General features: G+C 41.6%; 2 protein-coding genes and 1 long non-coding RNA gene across 3 annotated transcripts in view; 2 read left to right on the top strand and 1 right to left on the bottom strand.

Moving 5' to 3' along the window:
- Positions 1 to 3,052, bottom strand: part of METAP2 (methionyl aminopeptidase 2) — a 29,834-nt gene extending 26,782 nt beyond the window's left edge. Inside the window, exons 1-2 of the mRNA XM_034773000.1 lie at positions 2,800 to 3,052; positions 1,537 to 1,638 (exon numbers count right to left, since the gene is read on the bottom strand). Of these exons, the coding sequence (XP_034628891.1) occupies positions 1,537 to 1,638; positions 2,800 to 2,968 (271 nt within the window). The 5' untranslated portion in view covers positions 2,969 to 3,052. The remainder of the gene's footprint in view (positions 1 to 1,536; positions 1,639 to 2,799) is intronic.
- Positions 3,053 to 9,565: 6,513 nt separating this feature from the next.
- Positions 9,566 to 14,314, top strand: LOC117878038. Its single transcript, XM_034772325.1, has 4 exons — positions 9,566 to 9,642; positions 11,256 to 11,321; positions 11,407 to 11,510; positions 13,720 to 14,314. The coding sequence occupies exons 2-4, from the start codon at positions 11,271 to 11,273 to the stop codon at positions 14,312 to 14,314; spliced, it is 750 nt and encodes a 249-aa protein (XP_034628216.1). The 5' UTR covers positions 9,566 to 9,642; positions 11,256 to 11,270.
- A 488-nt stretch (positions 14,315 to 14,802) lies between these two features.
- LOC117869687 lies at positions 14,803 to 21,420 on the top strand. The gene is made up of 3 exons (XR_004643844.1): positions 14,803 to 14,882; positions 17,568 to 17,667; positions 21,200 to 21,420. It is a non-coding gene; the product is annotated as an uncharacterized LOC117869687 (long non-coding RNA).

The raw sequence follows: 21,420 nt of genomic DNA, 5'->3' as shown, positions 1-21,420 counted from the left end.
TTCTAATTGATCTATGAATAAGAACACTCTCCACGAGCTAAAATATCCAAGGATTCTAATTCCCTCCCCCGCCCCCACCAAGGAGTTCCTTTCACTATGAAGCATTCGCTATTAATTCTCACTGAATTCTGACTCAACAACGATCATAGTAACAATGTACATATTATATTAACATTAATATCCCTTTATCCCATATCACCTAAAGTAAGCCATCAGAAATCCAGTTTTATCAGAATATAGTACTACGAACAGCAATTAAATTGACTTGGATACTGTACATACACTCAATCAAAGGTTATGGTCTAGCGCTATATGCATTAATGCAATTTTCTTCTTCTTTCTACTGAAGTGTTTCTGGATACTAACATCCTATTTAATACACCTCTACCCTGATATAATGCAACCCGTGATATAACACGAATTAGGATATAACGCGGTAAAGCAGTGCTCCGGGAGGGCCGGGCTGCGCATTCTGGCGGATCAAAGCAAGTTCGATATAACGCGGTTTCACCTATAACACGGTAAGATTTTTTGGCTCCCGAGGACAGCGTTATATCAGGGTAGAGGTGTATGTTCTGAAATCTAAAGCTCCAGAGGTAGTTTGCCAAGAGATAAATTTAAAAATGATCACTTTAGGATGTTGAGCCAATTTTAAATGCTAATTCAGCAGACAGGTGCTAAATGAGTGGTTTTATTACATAGAACAATTAATTTACTGAACAGGTTAATTCTATTTGGTTTTCAATCATGTAATATGTTTATAACATAAGATATGTTTAAATTCAGATTAGAAACAAAAAATGATTCACAAACTATTTGTTTAGAATCCATATTGGCAGCAATAAAAAGTATGTACCTGTATTGCAATATCAGAGGGGTAGCCGTGTTAGACTGGATCTGTAAAAAGCAACAAAGAGTCCTGCAGCACCTTATAGACTAACAGATGTATTGGAGCATAAGCTTTCGTGGGTGAATACCCACTTTGTCAGACGCATGCGTATTCTCCCACGAAAGCTTATGCTCCAATACATCTGTTAGTCAATAAGGTGTCACGGGACTCTTGTTGCTGTATTGCAATGTGTTTTATATTTCTTTAGTTAGGTTTCAGTGCAAGAACTAGGATTACAGGTAGAATTTTCTTCAGTGACTAGAAATACACGTTTTATATAGTGTATTTTATTTATTATACATCTCAGACTCTTCCTCCAGCATTCCCTTATATTGATTGTTCTATATCAAACTAAAAGATCTCCTTTGTGGTATAAATCCATAAGGATAAAAACCAACTACAACTTTTGCTATCAGCTGGCATAATGTGTCTGTCTGAAATTTAATCTCTTGCTCAAGTGACATAATGAGGCTAATAACCCAGTTAGCAAATTACTGAATATGAAAAAAAGATGCTGCAAATATACAGTGGCATCTTGTATGAAAAAAATTACTTAAACTGGAAAAACTAGACAGCTGTAGAAAGTACAATTTCAAGCACTTCATAGACTTTCATTTTAGATGTTAGAAAAATAATGTTACACTTGCCTTCTTCATCATCATCTTTTTCCTTCTCCTCCAGTGTTTGTTTATCCAACTGTTTTGCTACATCAAGAGCACTCTCTAATTCTCTCTCTGTCTCTTGTTGTCCTGTTTGCAAAATAGAGTGTGATTTACCAAAATAAAATGGCTCTGAATTGTGATATAAAAACCTAAAAAAATTATCTAAATATTTTTACCGCCCTCATTATGAAGATATCAGAGCACTTCTCACCTTTTCTAAAGTAGGGAACATGTAACAACAATTGTTAGGTACTATGGTGACAGGACCCATTATAAAAACCTGCACATAAAGGTAAGATTATCCAATAGGTCAAATAACTACAGTTCTTTTCTGTCTTTATAACTCTGCTGTTCCTAGCACCAGCCTGCTCCAGGGAGATAACACGAGTGTTATGAAAATAATGATTAACATGAAGTGTCTTCAACTCTAACTCCTCGCCTGTTAAAAGAGACTCAAATTGTGCTTTCCTTACACTATTTGCACAGACTCACCTCAGATTTCTATGTATAATGTTTGGGATGTTAGCGGGAATGGCTCCCTCCTGTGGGATAAACTTTAAGGCAACAAAATTATGCTCTTTATCTCTGGCCATAGGGGTGGATATTGCTGTGTACAAAGCAGCATTCACAATCTCCCCGCAAACGGTCCCTGAAACAGGCTGAAACATACAGGAACTTTCTTTCACACAAACGTATGAGCAACCAACAGTCCCTGTGCCAATGTTACGACTCTTTCCATCTTAACCACTATTCTGAATGATTTTCAGGCACCTCACATCACCTGCCTCAAAGACAAGCAACAGGAGCAGAGAGTGAGGGAAACAACAGCAAGGCCACAAAGATACTAGCCAATTACAATCTCAGTCTCGTCGTGGCTCCCCACTGGCAGACTGACCCCACGGCAGATTTCCCCGTCCCAATGGCAGCCACACTCACAGAACCACCTCCCAAGTCAAGGAGAGACTTGCCCCCAGTCCCACCACAGCTACACACACACACCAACCCCCGCCTCCACGGCCGCTTCTCGCACCGTTCCCCCACCCACAGACTGACCCCCAAAGCCGCTTCACGCGTCCCCGCCACCACGGCGGCTTCACTCCCGAGCTCCTGTCACAGCCGCCCCCAAGGAGGTTCTCTCCAGTCCCATCCACACTAACGCCAGCCCCCCACGACCCCTCACCGAGCCACTGTGCCCGGCTCCCCTCCCTGCCCGCGGGAGGGTCTCCAGGCCCCGCGCCGGGCCCCTACCCGCGGAGGCGGCTTTGCTCTTCTTCTTTTTCCGCCGCTTCTTCTTGGCGCCTTCCTCGGCGCCGGGCCCCGCCGCGCCGCCCTCCGCGTCCTCAGGCTCCAGCAGCAGCTCCCCGTTCAGGTGCTTCTCCGCCTGCTCCGGGCTCGCCCCCTGCTCCGCGCCCGCCATGTTGCCGCGGCCTGACAGAGACGGAGAGGCCAGCGGGACCGCCCCGCTCCCCACGCCGACGCCACCCGCGCAGCACTCGATGGTAAGCGCAGGGCATGCCGGGAAGGCTAGAGTCCGGCCGCCGGGAGGGGCTACGAGGCACGTGCTGCTGCGAGGGGAGCGAGCCAGGCAGTTTTCCCCGCGCGCGCGCGCTGCCTGTGTCTGCGGGGTCTGCGCCCCTGGCAGCCTGGCCTGGCCTAGGAGTGCCTGTGTCTGGCCGGGGCGCCCATCTCCCTGAGAGATTTCAGCACCCACCCGGAGCCGGAGATACGGCTGCTGAAATGTTTCAAATCGGAGGAAGATTGTGTCGACATGTTGACACAGTTTGCACAGGCGCCCGTCCCCCTACCATGTTCTGACCACTTCTATGTCCTGCAGAAGGTTTTCAAATTGCAATTATCTGAACCGCTTGGGTGACTCCAGATATGTTCAGAGAATTGGGCTTCTGTTTGGTGGGAATCAATAGATCAGGGAGACAGGCTGGCAACTCATTGCAAAGGAGAGTGGTGTAGAAGCCAATAATGTGGAGGCCACTGTACATTCCCCCACAAGAATCTTTTGAAGGTATATAACAGAAAACAAAAGACTATACATATAGGAGCAGTTCCTACTCAAAGGAACAATTGTTATGAATAAGTTCATAGAATCAGAGAAGATTAGGGTTGGAAGAGACCTCAGGAGGTCATCTAGTCCAACCCCCTGCTCAAAGCAGGACCAACCCAACTAAATCATCCCAGACAGGCTTGGTCAAGCCTGGCCTTAAAAACCTCTAAGGAAAGATTTCACCACCTCCCTAGATAACTCATCCCAGTGCTTCACCACCCTCCTAGTGAAATAGTTTTTTCCTAATATCCAACCTAGACCTCCCCCAATGCAACTTGAGACCATTGCTCTTTCTTCTGTCATCTGCCACCACTGAGAACAGCCGAGTTCCATCCTCTTTGGAACCTGCCTTGAGGTAGTTGAAGGCTGCTATCAAATCCCCCCTCACTCTTTTTTTCTGAAGACTAAATAAGCCCAGTTCCCTCAGCTTCGCCTCATAAGTCATGTGCCCCAACCCCCTAATCATTTTCATTGCCCTCCGCTGGACTCCAATTTGTCCACATCCTTTCTGTAGCGGGGGGCCCAAAACTGGACACAATACTCCAGATGTGGCCTCACCAGTGCCGAATAGAGGGGAATAATCACTTCCCTTGATCTACTGGCAATGCTCCTAAAAATGCAGCCCAGTATGCCATTAGCCTTGGCAACAAGGGCACACTGTTGACTTATATCCAGCTTCTCGTCCACTGTAATCCCCAGGTCCTTTTCTACAGCCTGTAGCAGTGCACGGGCTTCATCTGTCCTAAGTGCAGGACTCTGCACTTGTCCTTGTTGAACCTCATCAGATTTCTTTTAGCCCAATCCTCCAATTTGTGTAGGTCACTCTGGACCCTATCCCTACCCTCCAGTGTATCTACCTCTCCCCCAGCTTAGTGCCATCCGCAAACTTGCTGAGGGTGCAATCCATCCCATCATCCAGATCATTAATGAAGTTGTTGAACAAAACCGGCCCCAGGACAGACCCCTGGGGCACTCCGCTTGATACCGGCTGCCAACTAGACATCAAGCTGTTGATCACTACTGGCTGAGCCCGACGATCTAGTCAGCTTTCTATCCACTTTATAGTCCATTCAACTAATCCATACTTTTTTAATTTGCTGGCAAGAATGCTGTGGGAGACCGTATCAAAAGCTTTGCTAAAGTCAAGATATATCACGTCCACCGCTTTCCCCATATCCACAGAGCCAGTTATCTCATCATAGAAGGCAATCAGATGCCCTTGGTGAATCCATGTTAACTGTTCCTCATCACCTTCCTCTCCTCCAAGTACTTGAAAATGGATTCCTTGAGGATCTACTCCATGATATTTCCAGGGACTGAGATGAGGCTGACTGGTCTGTAGTTCCCCAGATTCTCCTTCTTCCCTTTTCTAAAGGCACTATATTTGCCTTTTTCCAATCGGCTGGGACCTCCCCTAGTCACCAGGAGTTTTCAAAGATAACGGCCAATGGCTCTGCAATCGCATCAGCCATTCCCTCAGGACCCATGGATACATTAGATCCAGCCCCATGGACTTGTGCATGTCCAGCTTTTCTAAATAGTCCTTAACCTGTTCTTTCACCACTGAAGGCTGCTTACCTCTTCCCCATACTTTGCTGCCCCGTGCAGCAGTCTGGGAGTGGACCCTATCTGTGAAGATCAAGGCAAAAAAAGCATTGAGTACTTCAGCTTTTTCTACATCATATGTCACTAGGTTGCCTCCCCTCTTCAGTAATGGTCCCACACTTTTCCTAACCTTTTTGTTGCTAACATACTTGTAGAAACCCTTCTTGTTACCTTTCACATTCCTTGCTAGCTGCAACTTGAGTTGTGCTCTGGCCATCCTGATTACACCCCTGCATGCTCGAGCAATATTTTTATACTCCTCCCTAGTCATCTGTCCAAGTTTCCACTTCTTGTAAGCTTCCTTTTTGTGTTTAAGCTCACCGAAGATTTCTCTGTTAAGCCAAGCTGGTCACCTGCCATATTTGCTATTCTTTCTAAACTTTGGGATGGTTTGTTCCTGCGCCTTCAATAAGGCTTCTTTAAAATATAGCCAGCTCTCCTGGACTCCTTTCCCCCTCATATTAGCCTCCCAGGGGGTCCTGCCTATCAGTTCCCTGAGAGAGTCAAAGTCTGCTTTTCTGAAGTCTGGGGTCCATATTCTGCTGCTTTCCTTTCTTCCTTTTATCAGGATCCTGAACTCGACCATCTCATGGTCACTGCTGCCAAGGTTGCCACCCACTTCTTCTTCCCCTACCAATTCTTCCCTGTTTGTGAGCAGCAGGTCAAGAGGAGCAGGCCCCTAGCTGGTTCCTCCCGCACTTGCACCAGGAAGTTGTCCCCAACAATACCGTATCTAATACTTAGATACAGTGGGTGCGGTAATATCTTTTATTGGACCAACCTCACCCACCTTGTCTCTCTAATATCCTGGGACTCACATAGCTACACTGCGTACAACAATTATAACACTTAGAGCTGTTATGCATTGTATAGCTTCAATATACTGAACAAACTAATTAACCATCTCTAATGGTTCTTGAGGTACCTAGGACGGTGAGTCACCTTTTTACCCCCTGCCTCTACCAAGATGAAATCTTGCATGTGGCAGATTGGTGTTAGCTCCCTGATACCATCAGCCTGTCAGCCACTCAAACACTCTGTTCTGGCCTATGCCAGCCCTAACATTGCCTTGCAAGTTAACAAGAGGTGCACCCCAGTCCCTGAGTCCCCTGGAACCTGAGTCCCGCTGTGATATCCAGCCCGTGTCACTGGCTACATCAAGGAGTCCAGATCCCCCGCTCCCAAAGAAACAGTGTACCCCAGTTCACCAGGTGAACCTTAGATCACCACTCCTATATGATACACAGCACTTATAATAAAACTAAAGAAGGTTTAAGTAAAAATGGTGGTTCCACTAGAAACAAGAGAGTGATGGAAATACATGGTTACTATATAAAATGAAATAATAAAATGTGAACTAGGGCCTACACTTATTAATAGCCACCTTTCTTAGCCAGTAAGGTAAGTTTCCTCTCCAAAGTTCAGTCTGTTCCCAAGGGGACAGGAACTAGGAATCCAATCTTTCATGAAACACCCCCACTCAACAAGATGTCGCCTCACTCAGTAAATGGATGAAGAGTGTCTTTCTCCACAGTGTTATATATGATTCAGTCTTTTGTCTTTATTTACAGACCAGTTCATCCCCTCTCTGTTATAATATGCCTTTCCCCTCCAAGAGGTTTTGATTGTTTGCAGTTGTCTTTGCTGGTTTTCCATGGACTGTACTGGGATTGGGCAAGAGTAGTTGAACCATGCACTACATCACTGGCTGACCTGGGATGGGTGGCAATTGCCTCCCACTTGAAACATTACTGAGAGATACAATTCCCTGGTGACTAACTTTTACTTCAAGGCATAATAGGGCATAGTTTTCAATATAGTTACATTATTCCTGAAATATTATCCATACACACATCTCACAATGATTGTGAGTATTGATAAGTTACAATCTTTCAGTACCCATCATAGATAAATACCATGGTGTTTAGGTATAGTGGTGTATTAGGTATAGTGAATTGTCGGCTCTGAGACAGGGGTTGCTTGGAAAGAACAGTGAACCCTTAGCCACACAAGAGACTAATTTTAGAGTTAGAAAAGTGAGGAAGAGAAGTTAAGTAATTTGCCAAAGTTCACATGGAGCAAGAGTTACACACAGAACTGAGATTAGAATACACAAGCTTCTGGTTTCTAATCCTGTTGTTCAGAGGGACCACTAGCCCACCCTATCTTTCACAGTGACAGACCAGATAGACTATTCCACATACAAAAATTATTTTCATTGTTTCTATCGATATAGCCCTTGTCCACCCACCATTCTTGCTTGCTGGGGATGGAAACAATGTGAGGAACATGCCATACATTGAAATTTGTGGAATTCCCACATCCTTAGCTTGTAAAACATGATACAGATCATGTAAGATAGTATAAAAACAAAAAGGGAGAACAGCTGTGCTGCCATTCATCACCCTTCATTAATTAAGTCAACTTTATTCCTGATACCACTAGGCCTGGTCTACCCACAGTTTTTGTATTGGTATAACTATGTCAGTTAAGGGTCTGATATTTTTTATACTAATATTATAACTATACCAGTACAACCCCTAGTATGGACACAGTTATACCAGTAAAAAGCTGCCTTATGACAGTATCATTTATGCCCCTTCCTGTATGGGAATAAAGTATACTGTTATAAGCATATTTATACTGGTATAACTGTCTCCACTGAGAGTTGTACCAGTATAGTTAAAACAGTACAACTTTTGTGTGTATAGACAAGGCTGCTAATTTTTTAACACTGTTCCCATTTCTCCTATTCCATTATTCATGCTCCCTGATCACGATCTCTGTGGTATGTAGCTAATTAGGATAGGCCACAAAGGATCAGCCTTTCATTTTATTAACAATAGATTGCACAGCTATATATATAGCTGTGCAATCTATTGTTAATAAAATATATAAATATATATATATATATGTTACTGCTGCCTCGGACAGCTTTAATCTATTTCTTTGCTCTGTAGTTTTCTAATTAGATAGGATGGAGGTTGCACGGAGCTGGGTGTTTTTTGTTTTTTAATCCTGGCCAAGCCTTCATTTTTAATTATTGTTTTTATTTATTCACATCATCTGCATTGTGCCTATTACAGTCCTGCAGGTCCATAACAGTGTTCCCATTTTCCAGTACATTTTTTGTCTTTCAGCTTCACATGTAGCCACTGTCCCTTCTGGGAAGCAGAGGGAGGCAGTCATGGTGGACTGAGACAGAAGCATTGGGTGGTGCTCCCTATCCTGCTCCTTAATTGTTTGTAAGATTAGGAAATTTTCCAGCCCATTTGTTTTCACAATTACATAGCAGGGTTTAGAGATAATGGAGGTCTACAAGTTTATGGAAGCCCAATAGGTCAGGAGGGGCCTAGAGAAGAGATGATATTGAGCAGTGGTGGAGAGAAGAAAAAGTGAGAGTAATAACAATACAGAGCTGAAAATCCAGAGGATGAGAACACAAGTCAGGGAGAGTGTGAGAAGAGCAAAGCAGCACATGGGTGATAGGAGAAAGAATCAGTGGCAGTAGTAGTTTACAAAGGGGGAGAGGGATAGCTCAGTGGTTTGAGCATTGGCCTGCTAAACTTAGGGTTGTGAGCTCAATACTTGAGAGGACCAGTTGGGGATTGGTCCTGCTTTGAGCAGGGGTTTAGACTAGATGCCATCCTGAGGTCCCTTCCAACCCTGATATTCTAAGGTGACAAGAAATGAATAAAAAATAACAGAGGAAATGAAGTTATTAAAACTGGCATGAGTAACTCATTAGTGGCAATAAATGGCAGGATGTCATGAATAATAGAAGATTGTAAATGGGAACCACATTTTAAAAATAGAAGAATTAATAAAGTGATATAAAGAAACAGAATTGACTTAATAAAGTGATAATGAATCATAAATATGTATCCATAACTGTATTCTGGAGAGCTTGTCCTGCTGCTTTGGGACTGATCACGAAGGTTTAAGAAGAGCTCAGTGCTATCCACATCTTGAGGGATTCACTCACCAACTCACAGGTTGGGGCCCTTTCTCCATTAATGTCAGTCTCCTGTTGTTTGTGTTTAAACTGTGTTATGTTAGGTAATCCTGTGTTTTGAAACATGACATGCTATTTGACAGCAGCCAAATAAAATTGCATTGTATGGATGGTAGAGCCAGTGTAGAGTCTTGAGAAAGAAATACATGAAAACAATGTTTGGGGGTGGAGGAAGGGACTGAAAGCTAACTCTGCAGACACAAGCATACATGGGCTGGAGAAGTTAAGAAAAGGGATTATAGTTGAGTACAGTCCAGAGTATGTGGTTACTAAGCAACAGGACTTTAAACTCTGTGTAGAAAGACAGCACATTGACACACCTCCTTTTCTCTCTTTCTAAGGAGGCAGTTTGTATTTGCATCATTTCACTAGCGAAAGAAGTTCTGTTCTTCAAGGAAAAGCTTCTTTCAGGGTATGTTATGCTTTTTTCTTCATTCAAGTCTTATATTTATGCCAAGAAAGGGAGATGTCCTTTATGTATTTATTGTACGAGGGAAATGGAGGGGGAATAGGAAATGAACAGTCTACATCCAACTCTGAAGTGGAGTATGAATGTATTTATCAAATGTACTTCTGTTGCTAATTTCATTCATTCAATTGCGTGTTTATGACATTTTAATACTTCTCGTCCAAGCTTAGGGCCCAAACTTGCAGCCCTTACTCACGTGTAAACCCACTGAAACTAGTGGAACTATTCACATGAGTAAAGATTTCAGCATCAGCCCCGAAGACTGGAGATGTCTGATAAGGTAAAAGTAGATGTCTGACAAAGAAAGAAGCTTACTATACCAGAGAAAGTGTCTTTTATGTACGGTACTCATTCTGAGTGAGAGAGAGATTCTCTCCTCACCCCATTTCTGAACATAGAGAAGGGAGGTAGGTTCTACACTTTGCTACTAGATTCTCCTGAACTAAAATAATCAGTAATATTAATTATGAGAATTATAAATATTGTTAAAGATGTACCTTTTTCACCAAGCCACAATTTACGTGCAACCTGTCAACCTGAATTCTGAATTTCCTGTCTTGTATCAGTTTTGTCACAATCTTAATGTCATTTTGAGGCCAGATTTTCAAAGAGCACAATGAGTGTATCTGTGAAAATTCATGTTCCCCTATCTTGCTGCAAAACCCATACATTGGAGTGCACAGACTGTCATTTTTACACACAAACTGGGTCACATCTGTCTATGTGCATGTTCGAATGCAGATTTTTGTGTATTCAATGGGTCAACTTTTTTGCAGATGCACCCTCCCTTGCATTTCATTTATGAACAATTGTTTTTAAAAGGGATAAGATTAATGTTACATAACTGAAAAATAATTCTATTCTATAGATCTACACTTTTAAAATTCCCAGATTGTTTACTTGATAAATAGCTATTTCAGTATATCTGCATCTCCACACAAACATGTTTTAGGCCCTGCTCCAATAAGGTGCTCCGTGCAGTCAGACCCCTGCCTCCAAGAGGAGACCCATTGACTTTGTATGGCTGCAGGCATCCATCTTTATGGAGCTCCTTCCAGGATCAAGGCTTTAGACTTGAAACAATATTTCTTGAATACATATTTAAGATGCTTGTTATATATCTGTGAAAAAGGCATAATAAAAGCCCTATTTGGTAAAGTTTGTGTATGCACAGATTGATAGTCACGTCTCAAAATGAGAATTTCTGCCATTTTTGCATTTTTATCCACATAATAAACCAAAGAAAGTCATTACAGATAATACGCCACAAGAAGTCGCTGAAGCTAGTCTGGAGCAGTACAAACACGAGTGTGTCAAAAATTGATAAACTGAATTTGTTTGAACTTCATATAATTTTAAACACAGCTAAAACATTTTAAAAATTAATTATGCAACATTTTGTTGCTGTTCCTATGGCAGTGGTTTGTATGTTAACTGGAGAGGATTTTCAGGGTCTTGCAATGAAAACAATAATGTTACCTTAATTATATTGCAGAAAATACTAACACTTTTCATTCCCTCGTTCTGTTGGCATAACCATGTTCCCATCCTTCTAGGAATAAAGGGAGAAAATGCCACTGCCTGTAACCCTGGAGCCAGGACCCATATATTTCTTTGACCAGGTATTTTCTTTCATCTTTAGCACATTATTGTTTCTTTTCCCCCCAGCATTTACATGTTTAATCTCAAATATATATTTTGTTTTAGCTGAAATCTAGAACAAAAGAGCGGGGTAAGAAAATACCAGAAGAACCACCCACTGATTTCAATTCACTCACCACAAATTCTCAGCCCACGGGCTTTATTCCCAGGTAAGGGAGTTCATATGATGCCGGTGGCAATACATGTGATTCAGTTTTCACCAATTAGTAGTTGAGAAGAAAATGTTCAAAGGGAGAAATGGGTGTAAAACGCCCAACTTCCCTGGACTCCCATTTGTGCTTTTGAAAAATCTCCCTTTGAGTTTGTTTCAATATGATGAATTGTTTATAACTTAAAAAAAAATCTAAGAAAACTGCCAGTAATGGCCAATGATAACCTAAAATGTATTTAAAGTGAAAAGAAATTGAGTTTGCACCTAAAATCTTTAATGGTTACAATTCAGCTCTGCAAATATAGCAAACATGTTCTCCTAAGTACCCCAGAGAAACACACTGTATGATGATTGCAAGCTCTTCAGGGAAGAGATTGTTTCTTACTACAGGTTTGCACAGTAGCTAGCAGAAAGTGGCCACAGTCTTGGTTGGGATCTTCAGGCACTACCATAATTCAAATAGCAGATAATAATAATGATGAAAATATTCCTGCCCTATGGAGCTTACAATGACATTGAGAAGTAGCATGGAATGATGGATAGTTCAGAGCAGTGATTCTCTACCAGGGGTCAGATTTCTGCTCTGACTACTCATGACCTCAGGGGAGAGGGGTGAATATTTTGAAAGATGTGAATTAGTTTTTGCTGGTGGATTCTTTAGGCCAGCTGCTTCACATAAATATTTGTTTTGATTTTTAAAACTGATATTTTTCCTGCAGAGAGATGGACACACCTGCCTGGAGAACCCTATTAGTTGGCACAATTAATGGGAAATCTCCAGCACTGGCATGCTAATGAGCTCCTCATTAGTTTAGTGCACCTTTACAAGTCACTTTATACCTTGTAAATGATTTATGAAATTCTTTTTGAATGATGCTTCCATGAATTTCTGCTGTCTTGCTACAGAGCTCAGTAGTGGCTATTAACCTTATGGCATTCCATATGGAATTACTGGCTACAAGCACTAAGGTTGCAAGAGTTAAAGGTGAATTGGAAAGAAATAAAATGGACGTATGCCTTTTAAAAAAACTATTACTTCTTTATTAAATATAAAGCTACAAAAGGATGGACAGGGATGGTCATTTCAAAAAGACAGGGGTGGGAGAGGACTTACTGGGTTTTGCATTGGAAATTCAGGTTTTGTCGGTCCTGGAAGACTCTATGGTGAATAGAGAACTAGTGAAATGATGACATCACAGGAGTCAAGAGAGTAAAAGTTGAGCAACGGAGAGGGAAAGAGATTTTGAGTCAGAGGATACATTTTTCAGAAACACCAAAGTGACTGAGAAGCCTATTTGCTTTCAGGGGGACTGAAGCTCTTCAGCACCTAAGTCATTTTTGAAAACAGGATTCAGGTTCCAAAATCACTTTGGTATTTCTGAAAATTTTACCCAGATTGTTTAAGGCCTTTAGCAAACACCTATGCTCATGCTTAGCTTTAAGTATGTGAGACATTCCCATTGAAACTAATCGTGCTTAAAATTAAGCACCTTCATAAGTATTTGCAGGACTGGGGTTTAAAACCTTCTTTATTAATACCTATATTGAATAAAAGACATACTTTTAAAGATTGAACACTTCCACCCCTTCAACTAAGGTTTGAGAGCTCAAAACAAGTATGCTCTAATACCTCCCACAACCAGGGAAAATCAGTTTTGTTATATCTCATGTTTCTAAAGTGAAAAAAACAAACAATGAAGTGTATATACAAAGCCTAACAACTTGCGAAGCCCTCCTTGGACATTCAAAGCCCAGTTTAATTGAAGTCACCCTTAAAAAGCAGAACCTTTAACTTATTTGATATTAATTTTATTTATGAGAGAGGAAATTGTTTATGAAAACAATGAGTGTTTGACAAGATAAAGTTATGTCATTATTAATAGGGGCAGGCATAGTTATTGTAAGTGAATTTATTTTAAGTGATCCAAAGCATACTGAAGTCCATAGAAAGTCTTCCAGCCGCTGCTATAGCTGTGTTAAGTTTCACCATACAACCTTGTCAATGTTTCAGCTTGACCTAGAAGCACCACTTCTGGGGGTGAGAAAGTAGCGCAGGATTCATATCCATTCAATCATTGGCCTGTCTGCTGAGACTGTAGGCAGGAATGTTGACTGCAAGGTGGACATCTTTCTACTGTATATACCCCCTGGTTATATTATTTAATAAAAATAATTGTTACTTAAAAGGTATAATATCTTTTCCCCAGCCTGGTCAAATGCAGGAATCCTGGATGTACAGCAGAACATGTGGAAGGAAATGAAGACAGTTTCTTAAAAGATGATACCGCAAGAAGAGAGAAATATCCATTTCTGCCTCAGATATCTAGCTCTTCCCTATTCAAAACTAGCAGTGAAGTTCCCAGCTCAAAGCTCTCTCAAATGCCTTCAATCCTTCCAGCAGATGAAGAAATACAGCCGAGCCTGTTGGATGAATATAAATACATGGCTCCCACCATCTTACATGAACTTGGAGAAATATTGCAGCTCTTTTCTAGCTATGACATTATTTTCCCTCAGGGAATTGTAAATCTCCTGAACTACAGCTGGAAGGAGCTCACTGAAGGTGCTGATTACAGTAAAAGGCACCAGCAGTCCCTAAGGTACAAAAGCATAAGATCAGGGAAAAGCCAAGCATCAGAAGAGTGTGAGAAGATGGCATCGGGGTCTGAATATACGGATCATGAAATGACTCAATGTGAAAAAAGTCGGCGCAAGAAGAGTGTTTTACCTGCAGATTGTGCGAAGGAAAAAAGGAATCCTGAAGTGGCACCAAATAAGCCTCTAGGAAACAAAGGCAAGTAGAATGTGCAACTGTGTTTCACTCTAATATTTAGGTTAGAGAAGGTGGCCACACTGGAGCCGCTAGAAACAGGAAAATTCTTCCTGTTAGGCTAGTGTGCCTGTTGGCTGTGCAGGGATGTGTTGTGACTCACTGAGAAGTCTTGCTTTAGAACATTGCGAAATAGCCTTGCAGCTAAAGTTAGAGGTACAAACACTTAGTGTAACAGCTACAGCGAAACTAGGCAATGTTTCAAACCATTTATCAAAGCACTTACTGTTTCCCATTTCAAGGTGAGTGAAACAGCAATGAAATATTGGGCCAAGAAAGTTCATCAGTATCACAATAATTAGTGCCGAGCCATTGGTCTTAGACAAGTCTTGTTCAGCTCTTTGTATGCAATTGCAGTCTTTCTGCTTAAAAGAGAAAATCTTATTTAAGAAATTGGCTTGCCCCAGGAGTGTTTACAGAGCATGTTTACAAGCACTCTGTTTCCTTTTTCCTCTTGTTTAGCTCCTGTTACGCAACATGATACCCACTTACCTGTCACAATCAATTTCTCACTGTCATCAAAACTGTCTGAAGAAAGAGGTAAGGTGCTCTGCATACAGAAGGCTAAAATCCCAAAGTCAGTAGATATTTTTAGAGGAAACTGTACACCTTCTGTATCTTTGGTGTTGTTTGTGACAAGCTGGTCAGAACAGCGGTAAAACAGGCAAGGGATTCTGCATGCTTGAGTTGAGTTAAAACACCTGCGTGGGTGAGGTTTATTATAGAAGAATAGAAAATTTCTGCTCTCCTACAAAATATTAAACAGAAGGCTTGGCACAGCCATTGACACTGCCTCAGATTAAAGTCTCACTTCCACTGTCATACAAATCAAGAGCCAACAAGCCACCTAGATCACACTCTGCCCTAGCTCCATACCTGCAGGTTTAGATACTCAGCCCATCCACAAGAAGTTGCCCACTGTCAATGAGGCTCATCAGCCTTCCTTTGAGAAGCACTTGCAGATTCACTTATCTCTGTTGGTAGAAAGCAGGACAGTTCACTGTTTTGGGATGGGTTTTTAACCCTCTTTCTGCTAAAACCTGCCTGGTCCTTTACCTGCTCCATAACTTTTGCCCTTAAGGGGATCTGTAATGCACTGACTTCAATGTAAATCACAGTGTATTGTATGGCCCAATAACATAATCTGAAGTGAAGCTCTGTTTTACTTTGTGTTACTCATTAGACTTCTTTAAAAATGTTGCTGTGTAAAAAAATGTCATTTTACTCACTTTCTTCCCTTCACCTCCTGTGGAGTTCATCTGGTGGCCACTTTACAGTGACTCTCTGCATGTGATCCTTACATTCTGGACTGGACAAGGCTGAACAAACGGGCTGCAGAGGCAGCACGCTCAGCCTCTATGTTGTGGGGTGGGAAGAATGGGCCCCACTATTCTTTTCTGAAAATCCCAGAGTCACTAGATATTCTGGCATCATGCATGGTGAACATAAAGAAATAATCATGATGATCCAGCAAGGGTTGCACTACCACAGAGTGGCATCCGTTTCTGTTAATATGCTCTTGGGCTTAATGAATTGCTGGATGCACAGAAAGGACACTAGGTTTCTATCTATAGCTCCTTCATAGGTAAGCAGCCCACTTATCCAAAATTCTCAATGATCTCTGGATCATTTGCCATCTTGATCACACACCCCTTCAGCACTTAATATATTGTTCTGCAAACCTCCACCACAACAGTACCTACTGTGGATTTCCTAACCCCATACTAATGCACAACCAATCAATAGCTCTCTAGGGTAACCAGCTTCCTCAGGGCAATCTCCACCCTTTTCTGTGGGGAAAGGAACTTCCATTCAGCAGGTCTGTTGCTGCAAGTTTAAGTTCTACAGCCATTGTTGCTAGACTGCCCCAAATCACTACAGTGCCTGTAGTTCTGACCTAAAAGCAGCCTGTCACCTGGCTAACATCCGGTGCCTGTAGTTCTGACCCAAAAGCAGCCTGTCACCTGGCTAACTTCACTGTCAAGTGATGCACAGAATCAGGGAAGCTGAACTTTGCAGATGAATTTCATCTGTTGCTGGGCTCATTCTCTGACTGTCTGTAGCTACATACACCTTCCATCACCTCTCCTGGGCCTTCTGGGGCACTTGGCTGTTACTTTACTAGCGTGCCAGGAGAAAATTGACTGAACAAAGATCAAACTCTGACCATTCATCCTGGTCCTGAGAAAATGCTATGGAAATAGTTGAGCTTCTTAGGGAATTGTGTGTGTTTTACCTCTTCTCTCACAATCCCTTGAGCTCTAATAAGGCCCTTTGAAACTACACCCACAAACTTCAGGGAGCTGAGCTGGGAACTGTGTAATAGAGACACAGAGGACAGTGCAGCTGCAGTGGTGGACACCAGATAGAAATGTATCCAAAATGAAAGGTAGTATAAAGACTGCCTAAGTGCTGTTCATAGCACTGCACCCTACTGATTCAATGGTGTAGATGTGGCTTAATTCTCCAATGACTTTTTCTAGCTCAGGGGTCGGCAATCTTTCAGAAGTGGTGTGACGAGTCTTCATTTATTCACTCTAATTTAAGGTTTTGCGTGCCAGTCATACATTTTAACGTTTTTAGAAGGTCTCTTTCTATAAGTCTATAATATATAACTAAACTATTGTTGTATGTAAAGTAAATAAGGTTTTTTAAATGTTTAAGAAGCTTCATTTAAAATTAAATTAAAATGCAGAGCCCCCCGGACCGGTGGCCAGGACCTGGGCAGTGTGAGTGCCACTGAAAATTAGCTCGCGTGCCATAGGTTGCCTACCCCTGTTCTAGCTAAAGCTTGGGGTATTGTTTAAGGACTCAACTGGGTGCTGCCTCCAGCCCATCTGAGCAGCAATGCCAGGCCGCTCAGGCTGTGGGGAAAATGAAAAGTGACTGATAAACTTCATAGGGTTTGGAGTTCAGATAAACTGCTGAACTGAAGCTTATCAGACTTATCCAGTCATTTGAGGCCCTCGTCTCCATAGATGTCTTTGTTCTTTGTTTATCAACTAAAGGAGTTTGGAAGGCACTTTCCTGCCTACTAACATTGTATTCTGCAAAGTAAATACGCTGGTTAAGAACATAAACAACTCCTGAGACTTAATCATTTTTGTAAATTATGTCAGTGAGCCTTACATTGTTATTGCAGAATGCCTTAGAACGGGACTGACACTTAAATGCCACTCTGTCCTTTGCTATATCTAATTCTGAGCTCTTGTATTGTTTCTTAAGGTTGGCGTTTCCTGCATTCTGACTCTAAGTCTGAAGATCTTGAATGGAAAGTCCCTTTTGCCTGGGCGGTGGAGAAACTACGACAAGCTCAGATACAAATGTATCAAGCAGTGGTTTCTATGTCCCTTTATTCATATTGTGGATTAATATATATATAGCAATGGTATTAGAAATTGAAATGATGGGAGATGTTTCAAACAATCTGAACTGAGAGCATTATTTCTCTGAAAATTCTGAGAAATCAATTGAAACTTCACTATTCCTATAAAGGAGCAATCCACTTTTATTTTAATTTTCATCTTCTAACAACAACTGCTACCTCAGCAGAGGCATTTCTTAGGGATTAATGACAGGGCAGGATTCATCTTTTCAGATTATCACTTATCTCCAGCAGCAGTCATGACAGCTTGTTTAGATACATTTTACAATCTTGACCATAAATACCACTCTGGGTTTCCACAGCATGCCATAAACTCAAGCCTGCTGTCCTTACTCAGGGCCTCAGAAGGACTGCAGGATCAGACCCAAAGAACTGGATATCGTGGTTCACTTAGGCGTCTTTGTTTTGCTTACACTTGACACTTTTGTGTTTTACACAGCACAAAGTGTCCTTAAACCCCTGGAGATTCCAGTAGAGTATTTTCACTGTGCAGAGGAAATCTTTGCCTTCTCCTACATCAGCCACCTCCCCATAGCCAGCATAAAAGGGAAGCTGGGAGGTTTCAGGGTGGGCTGGGGACAGGAGGTATCTGAGCTCTGCTATGCCCTTCTGCTCCAATTTACACCACGACTGGGTGGCCCTGAGTCAGTGAGCTGCAACTAGCTCCCTGAAGCTGCCGCATTTGGACATGGTGGAGAATTAGAGTCTAAATGTTTTAAATAGTAGGTACTAGTTTGATAAGCCAGGCCAGATTTAATGAAGAGTTAAGATAATTACTAAATATAAATACTAACTGTTTATAAAAGCAGTTAATTAAGGTTTATGCGTGTAAATCTGTAACTACAGCACAGTTTCTAAATCTGTTATTATATATTTTAATATTCCACTGGCAATTCAATATATTGATGATTGTCATATATTATACATCTTTAGATGTAATAAGGCTGGTATATCCTAGATAAAAATGATTATTAAGACTATGTTTATGTGATTTTAGCAACTAGTGTATGTAATCATTATAATAAATGCTAGGGATTTTAAATTTAAGTGTTTTACAAACACTAATTAATCCTCATGTTGTCATTAAAAGGTTTCTTGTCACTGTTTTATGGATGGGGAAATTGAGGCAAAATTCAAAATGACTGACTCAAGGCCCCTTAGCGGGTTGGTGTAAAAGCAAAGATAAGAATTTGCTTCTAGTGCTGCACTCAGGCCACTAGAGCAATAGCTGTAGACCAATCTCCAATAACTGTATTTTACATGTTTGCAAAAATGCAAAAAATGAGTTTTCATATTTGATGTTAATCTTATAAGTCTCCTATATATTGATAAGTTAAGTGATATGTGCAGCTATACTTGTTTATGGTGCAACTGGTGGAAGGTCTACCCTCTGAGTGCCCCCACCAGTGAAGTGGGGCCAGTTGACCTGTCCATCTGGCTGCAAAGAGCAACTATGTATACTGCTTCTTCATCAAACAGGAAGGTCTCCCCCTAGAGCAGGGCAAAGCATTCCCTTCCATAGGAGCTGAACGTGGTTCCTCTGCAGGGTTTGCAGACCCTGCTGGCCCATCAACTTGGAACTGAAATCCTGATCCCTATGTTGCAATACATTGTGCTATCACCAGATTTCTGGAGCAAGTGCTATAGCACTTGATGTAATGTTATTGAATGTTTATACTTAGCCTGGTCAGCAAAAAGTAATACTGAGCCCTGTTTTGTTACAGGGTGAGGGATAGCTCAGTGGTTTGAGCATTGATCTGCTTAACCCAGGATTGTGAGCTCAGTCCTTGAGGGGGACATTTAGGGATCTGGGGCAAAAATCTGTCTGGGAATTGGTCCTGCTCTGAACAGTGGGTTGGACTAGATAACCTCCTGAGGTCCCTTCCAACCCTGATATTCTATGATAACTTAAAATGTAAGAAAACTTGGCTCAGAGACAAGAATACTCCTTAGATGTCTACTAGCTAATGTTTCACTACCTCTTTTTTAGTGCCTTTCCTTCCTAACAACTTTATTTGCATAAAGCTTTTGAGATAACATGCTCTTTTTAAGATCTTCTCAAAGTGTAATATATGCAAACACCACAAAGATTATTAAAATAATGTCACAAGTCTGATTTAAAATAATGTTGGCTGAAGGCTGGTAGTTATATCAAACTAAACCAAAATGAGTAAACCCCCCGTAAGCTTGTGATTATCAGCTCTGCTCTTGTGATCAATTAGGATATTGAAATACACCTCTACCCCGATATAACGCGACCCGATATAACACGAATTCAGATATAACGCAGTAAAGCAGCACTCTGAGGGGGCGGGGCTGCGCACTCCGGTGGATCAAAGCAAGTTTGATATAACGCAGTTTCACCTATAACGTGGTAAGATTTTTTGGCTCCCGAGGACAGCGTTATATCGAGGTAGAGGTGTATACAGAAATCTTGTCAAAAACAAAAAGAGTACCATTTTTATTGTTCTTGGTCACAAGATTAAAGTAAGCAAGTAGAGTGAAAGCTAGAATGAGAGGCACATGGAAACTCAACACTGGTTTAGTGACTAACAGGCAAGAATGGGGGTCAGGAGATCTGGGAGCAGATCCTCAGCAGGGGTAAATTGTCATATCTCCCCTGAGGTCAATGAATTTATGACAATTTATCTCAGATGAGGATCTGCTCCCTGGCTTCTTTCTAATTCCCTCTCTGCCACAGGCCTGTATGTGATCTTGTGTAAGTAATCTGAGCTCTCTCTGTCTTTTCCATATGTGAAATGGGTTTAATAATTAGCTTGTGAGACTTAATTCATTCAAGTGGGAAGCTCCTTGAGCTCCTCAGATGGTAGACTACTTAAAAATGCAAAGTATTACTTATATTAACTGTAAAGAAATATAGCACCCTGTGTTGAAGGGGGAGCTGGGATTCTGGCATTTTATCTTGACCTGGCCTACAACTGGTGGAGTTGACAAATTCTTCTGCATCAGAAGCGGGATATCGGAGGGGGACAAGAAAAAATAGGGCACATTTTTATGATACTGTAGGTGAAAATAAGCTTGTCAACTTTGCCATTGTGTCTGTAAGGACACAATAGCCAAGTCTTCTAAATCAGAAACTCTTCCTTCTAGAAACTATTCACATGATGTCATGCTCAGTGGTACACTGTAGGTACCACTACTTATAGTAGTACAAACACGTCAGTGAAATGCTGGCATTACCAAGACACAATGGGGAGATACTGACAACCCCTTAGCAGTGGAAGCAGGTGATGACTGAGTATATAAGGCTGAGATTGTCAAAGCTGACTAAAGGATTTGGATGTCTAATTAAGTTAGTATTGGGGAAATATTGAAGTAAATCCAATAGCTGTTACTCTGGACAAACATTTTTAAATTAGTAGAAGTTTGGCTGGGTAAGGCTGGTGGGATTTAGCCCACTGAGAAATTATCATTATTATAGGTCTGTTTTTTTTCTCTCCCATCTAAACAGAAACGATCGGATATCTAAGCTGAAAGAAGCAGGATTTGACCAACCAGTCATTCTCCGACATTATGGTGATACTGTGAGAGAAAATATTCCCAAGAAATTTAAGGGGCAGACCTGCAAGACCTTATTTGAGCTGCTGAATGGAAAACCCCAAATACCAGCAATCAAGCATGCAGACCCAGCATTACGAAAACTGCATTATGGGCTGATTGATGGCTCATCTT

The sequence above is a fragment of the Trachemys scripta genome, chromosome 1 (assembly GCF_013100865.1).
Source record: "Trachemys scripta elegans isolate TJP31775 chromosome 1, CAS_Tse_1.0, whole genome shotgun sequence".
Taxonomy (NCBI): Eukaryota; Metazoa; Chordata; order Testudines; family Emydidae; genus Trachemys; species Trachemys scripta.
Note: the sequence above shows the minus strand (reverse complement) of the source record. Positions and strands in the feature narration are given on the sequence as shown.

Bases quoted from the DNA above. Each gene is read 5' to 3' on its own strand.
- LOC117878038 (XM_034772325.1), top strand. From the start codon at position 11,271: ATGCCACTGCCTGTAACCCTGGAGCCAGGACCCATATATTTCTTTGAC. The intron at 11,322-11,406 runs GTATTTTCTTTC...ATTTTGTTTTAG, and splicing joins CCATATATTTCTTTGACCAG to CTGAAATCTAGAACAAAAGA. The intron at 11,511-13,719 runs GTAAGGGAGTTC...TCTTTTCCCCAG, and splicing joins CCCACGGGCTTTATTCCCAG to CCTGGTCAAATGCAGGAATC.